This window comes from Zootoca vivipara, chromosome 2, assembly GCF_963506605.1.
Source record: "Zootoca vivipara chromosome 2, rZooViv1.1, whole genome shotgun sequence".
NCBI classification, from domain to species: Eukaryota; Metazoa; Chordata; class Lepidosauria; order Squamata; family Lacertidae; genus Zootoca; species Zootoca vivipara.
Window position 1 is genome coordinate 58,751,345 of NC_083277.1, and position 19,176 is coordinate 58,770,520.

The 19,176-nt window shown below is 43.6% G+C and overlaps 1 protein-coding gene across 1 annotated transcript; it reads left to right on the top strand.

Moving 5' to 3' along the window:
- The first annotated feature begins 11,438 nt into the window (after positions 1–11,438).
- On the top strand, positions 11,439–16,886 carry LOC118080474 (ovomucoid). The gene is made up of 4 exons (XM_060270967.1): positions 11,439–11,730; positions 13,935–13,960; positions 14,606–14,736; positions 16,680–16,886. The coding sequence occupies exons 1-4, from the start codon at positions 11,667–11,669 to the stop codon at positions 16,723–16,725; spliced, it is 267 nt and encodes an 88-aa protein (XP_060126950.1). The 5' UTR covers positions 11,439–11,666; the 3' UTR covers positions 16,726–16,886.
- The last annotated feature ends 2,290 nt before the right edge of the window (positions 16,887–19,176 follow it).

Here is a 19,176-nt window from a genome sequence, read left to right on the forward strand (position 1 = left end):
AAAAAAATCTACCAAAACCATCTTCCCAGGAGTGAGGATGAATCAGCCTTCCAAGTGCAGGGCAGTCCTCCATAAAATAGGCCACCCTACACCTGACATAAGTCACACATTGAGACAACCAAAATGTGTAAGGGGAGTAAGGGGAGAGGTATTCCCAAAGTACCATCATGTATTCTTCCCCAAACTGGAGTCCTCCAGATGTTCTGGACTTCCCTCCCATCAGCCATGCTGCCTAGTGCTGATGAAAGTTGTAGTTTAGAACATTTGGAGAGCACCAGGCCGGTGAAGATTGCTGTGCCATTCTAGCCAGTGAGGATGCTGAGCTTCAGAATTTTATTTTATTTTAAACAACCCTACATTGCGACCATCCAAAGCATGGGTCTACAACTTACCATTTGTGGTTCATTCTGAGGTTCCCTGCTGGACCACAGGGGTTATAACATCATTTCATCTCTTTGTAGAATTGGGGGGGGGGGGAACCCTGACATTCATAGTCTAAATAGACACCCAAAGGAGTGTCACCACCAGCAGCCCATGTAACCTATGAGACTCCACAAGCAGCAATGAAGTCATGCTCTTTTATATTGCCTTCTCCCAACACTTCTCGGGAACAAATTTTAGACTCTGCTTCCAAAATAGAAGGTTGTATTGGAGCCATGATGCTCTCCAAATCTCAATCCTTCTATTATTATCTTTACTGTGCCCATTAAGAAACAACTCGTAACACTTTGAATCCGCATTGCAAGGACTTGGTAAGGATCCCAGGTCACCCGCGCTGTTGCCCTGCTGGGTGACTGGCTGGGAAGTTCCAAGCTGTGAGAAGGCTATGATTACGGAGGAAATGGAAAGTAGCAATTGATGGATAAATTACAAGCTCCAAGGAGTGCCTCGCATAATTACTGTTGTAGTCTGGGCTTGTTGTGGATATAGCAGCATGCCTAAAGGATGCGACAACCCCATAAACATCTGCTGGTGTCTTGGGCCAATGATTGCTCTTAAAAGAAGGTAAAGATGTTTTCTCACCAGGTGGGGCCTACTGTGCTGGGCATATAAATAAATGGAGAGTTTGATGGGTCAGAGCTTCCCCTGAGTTTCAGCACTGACAACCCGTCCGCTTGACTTGAACCCAACTTATAGGAGCAGAATGAAAACTGCAGGTGTCTTTGTGCTGCTGAGCCTGGCTACATTCTGCCTCTTCTCAGGTAGGTGAAAAAAAATGGACTCCAGTGTTTAAAAAACAGCCTCAGTCTCCATAAAAGACTGCTCCCAAGAGGGAGAGGTGCTATCCCAGAGTGTACCAAAAGATTTTCCTTCTACCACTTGTTGTAAAATGAATTGTGCTTCTGTTGACAACACCAGTAGGGATATTAAAAGATAAGACAATTCTTGCTTGAGAGCATCATCCCCTGAGCATTTCACCTATATAAGACTGTAAGCTGTGTAAATTTCAGCTATCCAGATTCTGGTGTCCCTTTCTGACATAACTGCTGTTTCTCATTGTTTTCTTTTACTATACCCAATGACTTGATCAGACATATTGACATGCATATGCACTCTTGGGAATACAAGTAAGATTTTAGCAAATCTGTACAACTTGGCACACACCAAGCCAAGTATGGTTTAGTGGTCACGTACGACAACATGATTAAACAGTTTTACTGATTGTACTTTTATATGGCTGTTTTAAATGGATTGTATTTTAATATTTTTAATGTGTATACCACCCTGGGCTCCTTTGGAAGTAAGGAGAGGATAAAATCTTAACAAAGCAAATAAATACATTAGGAAGAAAATTCTAAGCTAGTGCAATGGTGCTACACACATCAGGACTGTGTGATTTTTGTATAATATTATGTATACCTAACAATGACGGTCTTTCTAACTTAAGGGAAACTTTGAGCAGCAATTGCAGAATTCTTTTCTTGTTCCTCTTGCAATTTTATGACTGCCCTGTCATAGTTTCATGAAAGTGAAGTTTATAAAGTGCTGTTTATAAATACATACAATATTCTGATTCTTTTACTCCTTCGGTATTAGGGCTATAATATGTTAGTAAGCCTTGTTGTTCCTCTTTCTGTTACAGATGTTACCAGCCAACGTGAGGGAGAGGTCAGTGCAGCTGTTTTTATTTCTTCCTGGGATGTTGCTTGTATATGGCCCCATTTCACATCTAGACTTACTATTAGGTTGCTGTGAAGAGAAGAGGTCCTATCTTGACCCTGAAAGGGATTGTTCTCCAATCCCATGGTCCTACACACCTGTCCCCTCCCTTTGTGTTGGCATCTGGCGAAGGGTCAAATAGTACATAGCTCTTCCAAGTTTTCTGATCAAGGCAAGCAATTTCAAGGAGCATGGACAACACTGGTTAGGCTATCCTGATTCAGAATTGGCTGTTATGAAAGCTGGTAAGCGGAATGACCCGTGTTTCTGCCATGAGTGCAAAATGGCAGGACTAATAGGACCATGGGCACAGATTCCTAGGGATCAAGGCAGTTTCAAGGGGGCTATGTTTTTTTAGGAAGCTGGCTATGGTTTTTTTAGGAAGCTGACCCCCCTCAGTGTTCAGATGGGATTTGGCTCTGCTCCTAGCTCCTCACGACATTACATACGCGGCATCAGGACATCGTGCGACATCCTGTTGGGCCCCCTCATCTTGAGAATCTGGTGCCTCTGAACTATAAAGAAAACAATCACTTAAATGCTGTTTCTTATCCTTTTAGGCTATTGACTGCAGTGAGTTTGATAACAATGAACCATACTGCACCAGGGAATCTAACCCTCACTGCGGCACAGACGGCCAGACCTACGGAAACAAGTGTGCTTTTTGCAAGGCAGTTGAGTAAGTATATTGAAGAGAGCTCTATACACACAGCGGATGAAAGTATAACTGTTATGTTGCTTTCGTGGTCAGCTCCAGGCTTGGGGACTGGAAAAAAATGTCCACTGACTGATGTGCGCTCTCTGTTGTATGTTGGCTACCGCTATGCTTATTTTCAGGATTTGCATGTCCTCTGCTTTTATGAAAATTATGCTTCCACCAACTTTATGTTTCTGCCCAGAGACCCCCCAACGAATCCAGCCTTGCTAAGAATTAGTTTCTTGTTGAAGTCAGGAAGAAATTCCCCTCTATACGATGTTGGAATAGGGTTCGCATATTTAAGCATTCAACAAATGAATGTATTTGCGATCTTCTGAGACTATATTAGAGCCAAATCAGAGAGATTCCCACTGACAAGGTAGGGGAGTTTTCCCAGCGTGACGCATCAGCTACAAGAGGATTAAAAGAGGGAGTTATTTGGCTCCTTCCAAGCTGTTGGTGACAACTCGCCTATTGTAGCAGGATTGATAGACAGTAAGTGTATGATGTGATACATCTTTCTGGCCCTTGAATGCACAGTCAAGATGAGGTGAAATGGGAGTCAAGAAGGCTTTCCAGTCATGAGAAGGTGAGGCTCTGTGCCTTGTGGAGTTCTTCGCCCTTCACCAGAACTGGCAGACAAGAAATAAATGATAAAAATGTCGCTGCCCTTAACAGTTGCTTGAGTTGCCTGTGGTGTTGGGCCTGCACTGGCTCTTGTTGACAGTCAAGGGGGTCTCCTGCTGCTAAATGGACTAGTCTGTTTTTACTCACTGCTATTCCTTCCAATAAGCATATAGCAATTAAATCAGGACATCCCACTTTTGGGTGCTCTGCTCTCAGAACAGCGCCCAAAAACGCATTATTGTGTTATTGTGTTATTGTGATGTCACATGGACTGTGCGGGAGTGCAGCCGGGAAGACGCCTGTCCCAGTTTTTGGCCTCAACATGTTGGAGGGTATGATATAGGTACAAAATGACAAAGTAAGACTATTTCAGCATCTCGCAATCAGGATCCCTACAAATCAAAACTGAGAAGTGAAGGAAAATTAAGTTAGGAATTTTCTCTTCCTTAAAAGTTCAGAACTTGGCCTTCCATAAGTAGACTGGTATGTCATTATTCAGCAGTTCCTGCCATGTATAATCCTGTTTCTTCACAGACTAATGGCTTCAATTTACATGTGCAAATCCTATTTTTCTAGGAAAAGTAATGGGAGTCTCGGTCTCCTGCACATGGGAAGATGCTCTTGAAGGTTTAACTGTTGCAGCTGAACACTAAGATGTCATGTCCTACTTTGTACTGGTGACCACTTGGAGAAGCTCTATGTAGGGGCGTGAGCTGTCATTGCTGCTGTGCTCCCCTCCCCGCTTTGGGCTCCTGGTGATGCTATTGTCTCCAGCACACATCTTCAATAAAGCAAAACTCAGCAGAATGTTTTGGCTCTTCTTTGTACAATGAGAAGCCTCAGAATGATGCAAAGGATGGTTATTGTTTAGTCGTTTAGTCGTGTCCGACTCTTTGTGACCCCATGGATGTTCCACTTAATATTCACTAGGGGGTTCCATTGACTGGCGATTCCACATTCTTCCCCGTTTCCAATCTCTCTCGCTCTCTTAAATTGTCTGTTGGAAAGGAGCAAACACCTTCCATGCAAAAAGTTTCAGAGAGTATTGGGTTGGGTGCAAGATAAAACTATGAATACTTTCTGTGATTTGGAAATTCAGGAGCATGGGGTTAATTGGGAGTAGGGCATGTTGTTCAGTAGACCATGGCTCTACACAGGTCTGCTCATAATTCAGCATCTGTGTTGCCTTTTTTCCTTTTTTTAATACACAACCAGAATGATGATAGTGGCAGCAACATAGTTAAGACCCAAAAGAAAGTGTGTGTGTGTGTGTGTGTGTGTGTGTGTGTGTGTGTGTGTGTGTGTGTGTGTGTGATGACCCAGCACCATCGAACACAATCCTGATATTCAGATCTGAAAAGCAGATCAACAAGTCTTTGAGTGTTCATACCCAGAGTCCTATCCCCTAAACAAATTCACACTTGACTCAAATTTTGGTTTGGTTTTTGGCAGAATTTAGGCCATAATTTTATTGATTACAGAAAGTGAGTGGTTGCTCTGGTTCGACTAGCTCCCTGCACCCTTACAGGTAGCGCTGACCCAGGGCACCAGCATAGGTCAGCCAAGGGTGAACACCTGGATAGGCGGAAAGCTGGGAACAGGCTATGTCCACCACCCAGATGTGGACTCAGGCACGGGCACAACCCCCTCTCAGGGGTTGACCAAACCAAGGTTACAGGTTTGATCCCCATGTGAAGAGTTTGGATTTGATATCCCGCTTTATCACTACCCGAAGGAGTCTCAAAGCAGCTAACATTCTCCTTTCCCCTCCTCCCCCACAACAGACACTCTGTGAGGTGAGTGGGGCTGAGAGACTTCAGAGAAGTGTGACTAGCCCAAGGTCATCCAGCAGCTGCATGTGGAGGAGCGGAGACATGAACCCGGTTCCCCAGATTACGAGTCTACCGCTCTTAACCACTACACCACACTGGCTCTCTGAGACAGCTTCACATTCCTGCATTGCAGGGGGTTGGACAATGATCCTCAGGGTCCCTTCCAACTCTGCAGTTCTATGATTCTATGCATATGATAGTACATATGCATGTTTCTCAGATAGCCCTATTTTTTGATATATATTTTTAAAAAACTGGTCTAGATTGGATAGCTCCCATTGAGTCCAGCCCACTCCATGGAAAGAGAGAGAGCTGACTCCAGCTCCCCACTTCTCTTGCGTATCTGCCCTACTCTAGATGTCTCTCCATGCCCATGTGGGGTTGAAATACACCTTGTGCATGTAAAATCCAATGGGCACAGGCAAAAAAAGAGTTGGTCTCCATAAAATAAATCCCAGTAACTGGACATTGAATATTTGGCATGTTTGCTCTGAATTTTACACACACACACACACACACACACACACACACGGATGTGTAAGGACAATTGTAGACATGTTAGGTTGGCAAGGAGAGCAAGCACTCTCTTGCACACCTCCAAGCCTATTGGGCTAGACCAGGGGACAAACATCATCCAAACTTGCTCATAACTTGAAGGCAAAGAGAATAAAACCATTTAAGCAATGTTTTCAATGGGAAGACTGGAGGTTGTGTTGTTTTAGTTGCCAGATGCACTGAAAACAATACATTGTTTGGGCAACAGGAAGTATCAATGTATGCAAAGCACTTGCTAAGGAGAATTTTCGCTACAGGGTTCTCTGCAGTTCAGGTCCCACTGATATTAGCTTACATCAAGGGGAAAAAGAAAAGAAGAAGAAGAAGCAGATGGCTTGAAGTTCAAAAATCTCTTTTCGTGACTTTCCACTGCATCACCCTGCCAGAGAGGTGCCTTATTTATCATTTTCATCTCCCAGCTTCAGGCAAGACTGGTTATATTATTGTAATTACAAGGGCATTTAGAAGACATCCTCGTGCCATCTATCTGAAGCCATGCACTCTGCCTCCATTCCAATCTAATAAAGAAAGGAGTAGAAAAGAATTCAGACAGCAGTAACATTCTAAAGAGTATTAGTAATATTTTTTTCTAAAATGGGGACCACACAATGTGCGGCTGAATGTATGGTTGCATCCCAAATCTGAACACTTTTTTTAACCGTATGTATTCAACCATGCAAAATGTAAATGTTTGGTTCACCGTAATTTCTGCTTTAAACCACCTGCTAGATGAGGAGGACGTTCTTGTTGTTACATTTCATTCTTCCTGGGGCAAAATATGCTTGGGGTTGGAGTAGGTAGGATTATCTTGTGTCTATCATGGGAAGAAAATTAATAATAATATTATTATTATTATTTATTATTTATACCCCGCCCATCTGGCTGGGTTTCCCCAGCCACTCTGGGCAGCTCCCAACAGAATATTAATAATACTTTTTAAAAAGTGATAAAACACCAAACATTAAAAAGTTCCCTAAACAGGGCTGCCTTCAGATGTCTTCTAAAAGTCAGATAGTTGTTTATTTCCTTGACATCTGATGGGAGGGCATTCCACAGGGCGGGCGCCACCACCGAGAAGGGCCTCTGCCTGGTCCCCTGTAACCTCACTTCTCGCAATGAGGGAACCGCCAGAAGCCCCTCGGAGCTGGACCACAGTGTCTGGGCTGAACGATGTGGGTGGAGACGCTCCTTCAGTAAAGAGTCAGACAGCAGGAATGAAGCACACCAAAATGTCACTGAAGGAACAAGCCAGCTCTTAAGACCACAGTGGAGGATGTGGTGAAAACCCTTGCTTCTTCTGTGTCCAGGGTGACTGGCCCATGCCCCTGCCTTGTTCTGGGGGTTGGTTCAGTAGGACAAATGGTGCACAGCCCCACCCACCTCAGCCTGCCTCCAGTCAGCTCCCGTCCATCTACCTTTTTATTTACATTCCATCCAATGCCTCTGACAATGAAGCCATTGCTCATAGGGGGTGAGTCAGTGAAGATGCTGGCTGGCTTGCGATAGGAAAATCTGTCAGGTGCTGAAACAGCTTTGGGTAGCCTTTTATTGACCTGCAGGTGGCTCCAATAAAATTGTCCCACAGAATAAACAAACCATTAACCAAGGTGCCTTGTTCAGGCTAGTTTTATGGGTGAATTCTGGTTCTAAAACACTTTTTGAAGCATTATCTGGGTTCTGTAGTATGTAGCCGGGGAGAGGGGAGGCTGCAATCCTAAAAACCAGTGCTTTTTTCAGGGGGTACTCAAGGGTACACAGTACTGTACCAGCACCTCTTTTTGTTGTTGTTGAAAAGTGTGGCACTTACTGGAACTTCATGGTGAGTGCCGGCACCAATTTTCCTAGCAAAAAAGCACTGCTAAACACTATAGAAGGGAAGGGCTATAGCTCAGTTGCAGAGCATCTGCTTTGCATCAGAAGCTCCCAGCTTCAACCCCAGCATCTCCAGGGACAGATGGGAGACAACCCCCTCTGAACCCCCTGGAATGCTGATGCTAGATCTGAATGGTCTGAATCAATGGTCTGATAAGGAAACTTCCTATGCTAAACATGCTTACTGGGATTGTGCCCCATTGAACACAATGAGAGTGATTTTTGAGTTAGCATGCATTGATTAGGCTGCAAATATTCAAGGGGGGGAACCATATGGCACTGCCCATGTAGGTATGAAATCTCATGTTTTAGAGCACCTACACACACACAAAAAAGACTTTTCCTTGGTGCTTTTCCCTGCATTCCAAGCTCACAGGCAAGGGAGCATTTGTGATGAAGCACTCGGTTTTTAAATTACCTTCCTGCATTCTCAATTGATTTGAGAAAGCTCATTCTTTTCATGAACCACATGCTTTCTTGTTACTGCTTGTTTGCACACATGTTAAAAACACTACAAATTTCTTAAGAAGTGTGGAACCTGCTTTCTAGCAAGGTGCACCATGCATGTTCTTTACCTAAACAGATTAGAAAATGTATGGGGAACGTCTGATCCACTAGATCAGAGGTTTTCAACCTTTTTGAGTCCACGGCTCCCATGACCAACTACCTTATTTCTCCGACACCCCTGTGGGGCACAGGAGCCCAGTTATGTCACCCCCTTGCCTGCAGAGCTGGCAGCCTCTCACCCTGTTTCAAACACCCTCCCTTGTGGAGTGTTCCCTCAACCTACTCTCCTCTCTTCTCTCCTTGGGAGTCCTCTGGCCAGCCGCTGCCACCGCTCCTGGTCTCTGAGCTCCCCCACCCCCACCTCACCCCAAAGAGATGGTCCTCCTCACACTGCTCAACAGGGGGCCTGGGAAGAGGATACCCCCAGCCTTAGTGATTAGCCTGGCCTCGACCAGAGCCAGGGCCTTTTCAGCCGTGGCCCCAGCCTGGTGGAATGCTCTCTCACAACAGACATCTTTACACAGGGCCTGCAAAACGGAGCTGTTCCGCAAGGTCTTTGGTCGGGGTTCAGTCTAATTCTTTTCTTTCTGTATAAGAACAAGCATTAAAGAGGCCTCCTAGCCCACTCACAGGTCCTTTATAAGACCAGTGAAACAGTTGGCCCTGGAGAATATTAACCACTCTCAGGTTTACCCGTGGACTGCCATCTGTCCAGATTTTAATTTGCTCTGAACTAATTTTAAGATGTATTTAAATTACAGTGGTACCTCTACTTACGAATTTAATGCGTTCCGAACGCACATTCGTAAGTAGAAAAAAATTGTAAGTCGAATCCCATAGGAATGCATTGGGATAAAAAATTCATAAGTCAAAGCAACCCTATCTAAAAATTCATAAGTAGAAAAAATCCTACCTAAGCCACATCCAAGATGGCGGACGGAGCTCCGTTCATAAGTAGAGTTATTCGTAAGTAGAGGTACCACTGTAATTGATTGCCTGTTTTTATGTTCTTATGTTCTTTGTATACTGTGTTAGTTTTATGATGTTAACCGCCCTGAACCCGGCTCCAGCCAGGGAGGGTGGGGTACAAATTAATTAATTAATATTGTTGTTGTTGTTGTTGTTATTGGCCCAACGGAGACTGGCCAGAGATGAATGTGAGGCCAGCCACTTTCCTTGGGAGGCAGCAGTGGCAGCAGCGGGCACCACTAGGCCTGCATGGGGAAAGGCTCCCCTTTGGTGCTGGGCACTCAGCTCCCAGGTAGGTCTTGCACACAGCAAGCACAAGAAAGGCCAGCACAGCACCTGCCTGCTTGCCTGCCCGGCCTCCCACTTGTCTGTCCATTCCCAACAACAAGGTCTGGTGGCCTGGCTAGCTTGCTTACTCCAAGGCCGCCTCAGCTCCTGACAACTACCAGTAGCATCCCCCTGCCCCAGAGGCACCATTTGCCTACAGAGCTTATAGCCAGGGATGCTTCAATGAACAGCTGCGCAAGCCTTTGGGAGGCAGAGACAAAAGAGGGCATCAGAGGAGGGAAGGAAGGAAGGAAAGAGGGATGGAGGCCAGTGTTGCCTGTGGCACCCCGACCATCATTCAAGGCACCCCAGGGTGCTACGGCTCACTGGTTGAAAACCACTGTTTAACATATAAACTACGGGAGAAGGACAGCCGTGACTATAAGGAAGAATGGGAACTTTTTACAAACTATTTACAAAAGCAACAAAAGGACTGGGACTCATTGACAGGTTTGGAATAAACATTCACAAATTTATTAGTAGAACATGATGACAGATAATGAAATGAGATGTACAATTTTATAACATGCAGAGAACAATATGTATAAACAAACCAGAGAGGGGAGCTGTGGGAAGTCTCCGGAGGGTGGGAGAGGGAGGGAGATAGGGGAGGGAATAAAAGGGGGGGATGTAATTGGTTATATGTATTTGCAATTTGTTTTGTTCAAAAAAGGAATTTTCTTTAATTTAAAAAAATTATATAAAAAAAGAAAACCACTGCACTAGATTATGATGATGATATATTTATTTATGCCTCACCTTTCCCCCTGACAGGACAGAGGAAAAGAAGTATAGCTAAAAACATAGAATATAAAATCATTACAAAACAATTAAACATTAATAGAATGAAAACTATATACAATATGTTTAAAATATGCAAGTAATTGCATATTTTGCAAGTAATTGCAAGTAATTACAATCAGTGATTTTTTTTTCCTAGAAAAATAGGTGCCTGTACTCACCATAAAGTTGTTATAGTAAGTGCTACACTTTTTAATAACAACAACAACAAAGGCGTCAGTACCATTGAGTACCTCCTGGAAAAAAGGACTGAATTCAGCTAATGTTTTGCCTTCCATCCAGCCACTTCATGATGTTACTGTGTCATCCTGACGTCCACACGTACCTTCTCCATGGGGGCAACAAGTCAGATGCCTTGTTTGCCCTGTGGGAACGTTGTTCCCACAAGTAGCAAAAAAGAAAGTGGCAGGCCTTCCCACGCCAACTTGGAAGGACAGGCATGTGCTTCACTCTCAGGCTAGGCGAGGTGAGAGTTCATGTTTTCCCCCCACTTAGCAGATTGGTTATCCATCTCCATATATGGCTGAAGCCCTCAAAAACACCTATGGTGAGCTCATTGCATCTGACAGGTGATTGCAAAAGAATGACGTGCAAGCAAATGTGGAACAAACCAACACACTTTCTTTGCAACATTTCTATGAAAAGCAGAGCCACTGTAGTATTGGTCCAGTGGTGTGTGTGTGTGTGTGTTACGCAAAGTCAAGTGTCAGCATTAGGCCACTGTTCCAAGAGTGAACACAGCACCAGCCTTTAGAACTAATGCTCAGCTTGCTCTGCAACAGGCTTCCTAGGTGGGTTATTATGTCGTTACTTTTCATTTATGGACAGAGCACTGGGGAGGTATCTCTGACGCATGCGGCTGAGAGGATTGCATCGGTATAGCTTTCAGGCTTAATCAGTGTGTGTGTTTATGGTTCCTGCAGTCAAATGCTGTTTTGACAGGCCACAGCCTACGTGGCTGCAACTACTGTCAAGCAGTTGTTTATTTCAGGTCTCCCTGCTGCACAGCATGGGAAATGGCCAAGTTATCTCAATTATGAGTTTCAGATGTTTACAAAGCAGCACATCGTTGCCCCACTTGTTCCCACAAATTGGTCTGCAGCCAAACCTCTTTAGAAATATCTAAAAAGGCTGGGACCTCTGGAGTTCTACTATTTACTACAAATCAGTCGGGCAGGGGGAGATGATGTCATCATTGCAAGTGTGTGTGCATGGAATGAGACTTCTTGGATATATATAAATACAGGGATTCCATCACCGGGGGAGCACTGGGAGACTGGACACCAGCAAAAGCACCAGCATCAAATCACACTATCTGCATGATGAAGGCTGCAGCTGTGCTGTTCCTCCTCTTAGGACTCTATTGCTGCTTCTTTGCCTCAGGTGAGTATAATATTTTAATCCAAAAAATAATGTATTACCAATAGTGTAATGGTGTAGTGGTTAAGAGCGGTAGACTCGTAATCTGGGGAACCGGGTTCATGTCTCTGCTCCTCCACATGCAGCTGCTGGGTGACCTTGGGCTAGTCACACTTCTCTGAAGTCTCTCAGCCCCACTCACCTCACAGAGTGTTTGTTGTGGGGGAGGAAGGGAAAGGAGAATGTTAGCTGCTTTGAGACTCCTTCGGGTAGTGATAAAGCGGGATATTGAATCCAAACTCTTCTACTTCATGCTCAATGAAGCTGTTGACCCAGTGTGCAGCAGCTATGAAAAGGGAGAGACTCTGCCTGTCAGTGCAGACAATACTGAACTAGATAAATCAGTATAAAAAAATTCACACGAAAGCTCATACCAAAATAAAAACTTAGTTGGTCTTTAAGGTGCTACTGAAGGAATTTTTTTATTTTGTTTCAACTCAGACCAACACGGCTACCTACCTGTAGATAAATCAGTGGTCTCTTTCAGATTAAGGCAGCTTCCTATGTCCTGAAGTACAACATAACTCATACTCACCTTGACTCTGATACACCCAGCTCTCTGAATGTCACCTACCTTGAAAAGAATGATTCATGTCATTTATGGATATATTTTAAATTGCAGATTAATGGCAGATTAAATTGATGGATTATGCCAAAATGGCAAAAATGACCAGAAGAATCAGAAATCAGGAAAACCAAATTTTTAATAAAGAATGGCTTAAATTTATAATTTATCTTAAAAAGCATTGTAAACAGTTAAAATTGTTAGTAGGGTTGGAATAAGACATGTAGTTTAATGGTGAATTTTGGATATAATGGAGATGTAAAATATTTGGATTATTATAAAAGATGCAGGAGGAAATGATTAACAATAGGACCCACAAAGGGGAGGAGGGAAGTCCAGGAGATTCTATGGAATCTTGTATTTATGTTGTATGTTGGATATGTGATTGTAAAACAGTAATTTGAAAACCCAAATAAATAAATTAAAAAGAAAATGCAGCCCAAAATGTAAAATTTATTTTTAGGTCTGGGGGCCAAAGGAGATAACCTAGGGCTTCCTTTTTGCACAATAGGCCCATGTTTCTTATGGCTGATTAATGCACAAAAGCAATGTGAGCATGCTAGACTTTTCTCATTACAAGGGATGTGCATTTGCTTCTTATACCAGTAGCCCCTTGAAAGGCCAGTGAGGTAAGTCAGTGTTCTCATCTCCATTTTGCAGATAAGAATCTGAGGATACCTGGTAGTGGCTACCCTAAGATCACCCAGTGAAGCCATAACTAAAGTAAAATTTGAAACCTGAAATCCACAGGTCATCATCCTAGCATCAGCAAACCAAATGAACATAAAGAGATTGGTGACCAGTGGCAAAGGGCTGCCTGCAGCTGCCACCTGGGAGGGATCATAGTTGTTTTAGTTGTGCAGCTAGGTGGCTATGGCCAAGTGTGACAACAGGAGTCTTTATAGAGCAGCAGAGCTACCAGCAGAATGACACCATCTCTCTACTAGGGTTGCCAGACTCAATAGAGGACAGGACTTCTGTGCCTTTAATTGCCCTGCTCTCTTTTGAGTCTGGAAACCTTAAAGAGAAACCAGCAGACCCTTTGCTTAATTTCCAAGCAAAGGGTCTGCTGGTTTCTCTTTAAGGTTTCCAGACTCGAAAGAGAGCAGGGCAATTAAAGGCACAGAAGTCCTGTCCTCTATTGAGTCTGGCAACCCTACTCTCTACACTGGCCTTCAAAGACCTCTACATAGGCACCTCCACACACAGTGGCCTTTTTGCGTTCTCCAGCCCTCCCAGGCCTGCCACTGGCCAGGGTGACGTAAGGACCACACACACAATCAATCAATCAATCAATCACATAAGGGTGGTGTTGTACAAATTCTGTGAACACTGACTTTTAGCACAGTGGTCTGAGTGGTTTGCCAAAGGTGAATGCGTGCATAGTTCCACTCATTCATATTATTATCATGAGAACCAGCATTTCATGTATCTTGATGAATTTGTATGTGTATTCCCAAGGGCAGTGAGGATCAGGTTGTTTTATTTTTGCTTTCTCACACTGTAAAAGAAAATAAAAATTGAGAAGCTTTTACACAATAAGCTTTAATTCAGTTTTTAAAAATGGTTTTCATCTCTTTTGTTTCTCTGCTTTCTCTTGCAGATGCTCGTCATTCCTATGAGCCACAGGTGAGTCCGTCTGTTTATTGTTTCCTGTGGATATCTAGATAGCAATGCCGTACTCCTTAGAGTACTCCTCAGAATAGATCCATTGAAATGAATAAACATGACTAGCTTAGGTCCATTTATTTTAATGGCTCTACTGTACTTTGAGTTGAACTTCACTGGAGGCAACACATGACTATAACTTGGAATTCTGTATTTACATGCTGGGCCAAAAAATAAAGGGGGGGCAGGCGTCCCGGGGGTGGGGGACTTTGACAACCACCAGTGCAATATGTTTTGATAGTATATATGATTTTGGCTTTATGTGCTATCCATGGAATACAACCCCGGCATATGTTGCTGGTCTACTGTATAGTTCTGGCACTTTCACTCCTTAAACTGAATATGGAAATAGGTGCAGAAGAGGGCAGCTGAAATGATCAAGGGTCTGATTTGACAAAACAGGACATTCTGGAGTTATGTGCTGTCTTTGCTCACAAACCTACTTGAGCTGATTCCATTTTCTCTAACCAGGAAAAGCACATTGGCTTTGGAGTTTGCATAATTCCCCCAAGGCTAAAATGGCGAAGAGAGCAATTCAGTCAGGATTTAAATTCAGCAGTGCCAAAGTGGTCATGGTTTTAAGAAGAGAACCTTTCCCTTTTCCAGGTTGACTGCAGTGCTTATATGAAGCTTTCCGACAGGAACAAACCTAAAGGATGCACCCTGGAGTACTTCCCAGTATGTGGTTCCAATGGCCAAACGTACACCAACAAATGTCTCTTTTGCAGAGCAGCCATGTAAGTAGGAAAATATCACTCCTGAATAAGTGAAGCAGAGATAAGCAACTTTTGTGAAGGGGGCACATGACTCCTATAATGTGATAGACTCATTCAGACATCAATACTAGTGTTGTTGTATTTACAGCTGTACATAATAGTGCTCTCTCATGCCCATACTGTATAAGTACAGTGGTACCTCGGTTTACAACCACAATTGGTTCCGGAAGTCTGTACTTAACCTGAAGCGTACTTAACCTGAAGTGAACTTTCCAATTGAAAGTAATGGAAAGTGGATTAATCCGTTCCAGGCGGTCCACGGAGTACTTAAACTGAAGCATACTTAACCTGAAGTGAACTTTTCCATTGAAAGTAATGGAAAGTGGATTAATCCGTTCCAGGCGGTCCGCGGAGTACTTAAACTGAAGCATACTTAAACTGAAGCGAACTTTCCCATTGAAAGTAATGGAAAGTGGATTAATCCGTTCCAGGCGGTCCGCGGAGTACTTAAACTGAAGCATACTTAAACTGAAGCGAACTTTCCCATTGAAAGTAATGGAAAGTGGATTAATCCGTTCCAGACGGTCCGCGGAGTACTTAAACTGAAGCGTACTTAACCTGAAGCGAACTTTCCCATTGAAAGTAATGGAAAGTAAATTAATCCGTTCCAGATGGGTCCGCGGTGTTTGTAAACCAAGGTGTTTGTAAACTGAGGCAGTTTTAAACCGAGGTATGACTGTAAATGAACAGAGTACAATAACACATTTCAAGGCAGTCATCCTCTGAGCCAATGCCAGCAAGCCTTTCCCCATATCCTCAAGGTTAGTGGGTGGTGTTAGCACAAGGGATGAGAAATGATTTCAATTTCAATTTAGCTTGCATTTTAATGAGAAATTACCTGATTTCTACTTCTTAAACCAATATGTGAACTGAAACACAACAATCCTTTGAAATTCATGCTTCTTTGAATTTTGCAACGTCATTAGAAACATAGGCAGCTGCCAGATGCAGAGTCAGTCCATTGGTCCACCTAGCTCAGTATAGTCTACACACCAACTGGCATCAGCAGTCCAGGATTTCAGGCAAAAGTCTCTCCCAGGCCAGCCCTACCTGGAAATACCAGGGATTGGAACTAGACTCTTCTGTATGCAAAACAGGTTCTCTACCACTGAGCTGCACCTGTTCTCCTAGCAATGCATATATTAGGGTGAAGTGTGCATTAAAATGTATACATTTGTGAAAGTAACATACAGAAATGCATTCTGTTCAAGGAAATTGCTTGTAAACAAAAGAATTATTCAAAACTGCATGCAAAATGTGCACATTAGCGGAGATTCACACTAATACAGTATGCTGGCAAATTATCATGAGTTATGTGATAAAATTCTAAAACCACTGCAGAAATGTGGAAAACTGAAATTTAGATGGAGAAAATGAGAGAAACCAAAATGGACATGTTTGTCCATCCCTAAACCCACAGAAATTTCATTTCTGGAACATGGGGGATCAGCAGAGGCACTGAATTGAGGTTTTTCTCTAAGGCTGTTCACTTAGGGCACTAGAGCTAGTGCAGCTGAACTCCAAATCAAGGTTCCCTGGTTTGAAGGTTGTCTCTACTGTGAACTCACTAGGTGGCAATAAGCAAGCCGCTCTCTGCCAGCCTCTATTCCACCCCATCTGCAATGTTTGGCCTAATAATACTGACCTATCTGACAGCAAGGCTGGGGAACCTATGGCCCTCCAGATCTTTTTGGACTCCCACCTGCCCCAATCGGTATGGCCAAAGGACAGGGGTGATGAGAGCTGTAGTCCAGCAACATCTGGAGGGCCACAGGCTTCACATCTGTGTCCAATCAGATTGCTATATGGATTGCAACCAAGTGCATATATCAGACACTTTAAAACACTGTGCAAATGTTAAATATTATTATTAGCTTTGTTTTATTTTCTTGTTTTCGCCCTAGAGCAAGTCAAGGGAAGATCCATTTTAAGCATTATGGGAAATGCTGAGTCATTGCCACACACGGTCTATGGAGGCGTGTTCCATTCATCTCTGGCAGCTCTGCCTTGCTCTTTTCATCTCATCCTGCCACATCCTAATCCACTCAAGCTTTTGTTCTTTTCAAGTTTCTCCTGATCTGTTGATTCAAAATAAAGACTTTCCCGTCTTATGTGGAATGATTAATTTTTAAGAAACATTTGCAGCAGCGCACTAAACCAGGACCTATGCTCAGTGTTAAGTGCTTTCACTGCTACTTGACACACCCAGAATCTCCAGGGTCATATGGAGAGGTTTCATACCAGCAACAGATGCCTCCAGGAAATCTAGCACAGACATGGATACTCTTCACATAAACTGGGGAAGATCTATGTGACAAGCTATGCTGAAGGTTGCATCTGTGGTGTAATGATCTCTGGCAGGCAACCAAGCCCCGATAAGAAGTAATAACTCTCCGGCAGTTTTATGTACGTTTATTTACAAAAAAAAAAAGACACATCCAGAGCATGGCTTCTCACCTGCTCACATTTACGATAGTTGGTCAGTCTGAAATTTTGCCCCTCCCACAGCAGGAAGGACGCCAAACTCCCGCCTTTCCCCTCTTGCCCTTCCGTTACCATCTGATCTTATCTAGAGGCCTAGCATGAGGACTGAGAGGCTGGCCTGCCCCCTCCCCACTGCTACTTGACCCAGACTCAGACCTCTACTTATCTGCTGGTTGCCTAGCAACGCTCTGGCTGCCTTCCAGCTCTTCTTCATCTTGAGAGCTAACAGAGTTTTCCCCGGGAATGGGGGGTCGAACTGCCCTTTCTCAACTGACAGACAGCTCTCATATGCAGAGTCTGCCCCTCGTTCGTTTAATTCGATTTCTGAGTCTAACTCTTCTCCTGCGCTCGGGGGGGGGGGGAGACACGTTCCTGACATCTGGGAAGAATTCACACATCTACGTGCTTCTTGCCAAAGGGAAGGCTGACAGCTTATGCTCACAAAATAGGAGCCATATGATATATGATTTAGAGTCATGTAAGTGGGTGGCGCTGTGGTCTAAACCACAGAGCCTAGGGCTTGCTGATCAGAAGGTCGGTGGTTCGAATCCCCGCGATGGGGTGAGCTCTTGTTGTTCGGTCCCTGCTTCTGCCAACCTAGCAGTTCGAAAGCATTGTTGGCTCCCTCAGCCAATAAAGCAAGATGAGCGCCGCAACCCCAGAGTCGTCCGCAACTGGATCTAATGGTCAGAGGTCCCTTTACCATTACCTAAGAACAAATTCAGATCAAGCACCTCTAATTAAACATTTGGCACTCCAGCATCAATCCACAAAACCCACGGCCACTTGCCCCATTTTTTGACATTGGGATTGTTCTCTGTTGCCTGACAGGGCATTGTTTAATTGAATAGGGTTAAAGGAAAAGATGGTTTCAGCTGAACATTAGGAGAAACAACTTAGCTCTAGGAGCAGCTGGTTCCCTACATGAGCAGTGTTGGGTTCTCCTTAAGTGAAGGTCTTGAAGCAGAGGCTGACAGCCACCTCTGAGTTTTTGCCTCGACCAAGGCGTTGGAGTAGAAGGCCTACAATATCCCTTTCAAATCTATGCCTTGCCTAGGCTATTACTGTGTCATTCAGATCAGTATATATGCACACACACACACACACCCTAGTTCTAGTTTGAGCTGAATTTCCAAGAAATTATAAAATACGGATGTTTTTGTAGGGAGGGAAGAAATGTAATAAATATGAAAACATCTTCATCCTTTTCCATCTCTGTCCAATGAAATGAAGGGGTTTTTTTTACACCAAGTTGGACAACACTTAGATTTGGGCTTTGCTGCATCTCCACAGAAGGAAATTGTATCATTGGGGGACAGCCACGGGGGGGGGGACCTTCATGCTTCTAATCGCTCTTCGATATAATATTCAACATGGGTGGTAATTTTGAAAAATGGGGGGGGGGTGGTACTCTCAGGAATAGGACCTAAGGAAGGATATGGTATTTCCAGGCTTTACATATCATAACCAGCAGCTGGGGGTTGAGCCTAAAAGATAATAGGGAGGCAGTATAAATGCTAGAAAAGAGGTATAATGAACTTATAAATATTATTGTCAATTGTTTATTTGTTGCTCGCCACAGAAAAAAGTCTCTAAATTCTTTTTTTCAATTCTATTTTAAAAAGCATAAAATCCAAGGTGCAGGAGGTTTAGCAATGCATTACAATAAAATTCATACAAAAATCCAAGGGGCAGACTCGGAAAAATTACAGCAAAATGTATCACTCATCAAAATAATCATAATCCGTCAAATGCTTACAGAACATTATCAAGGGCAACCCTGTGTAGAACACAGTAAAAGTCTCCGGCAATTGAGTAATGGTGGCCAGACACAAATTTGACAGAAGGGATCAGTCTTCTTAGCCTTTAGCTGCAGGTGTAATTTGGGATTACTGGTGCAACTTCAGATTCAGAAGC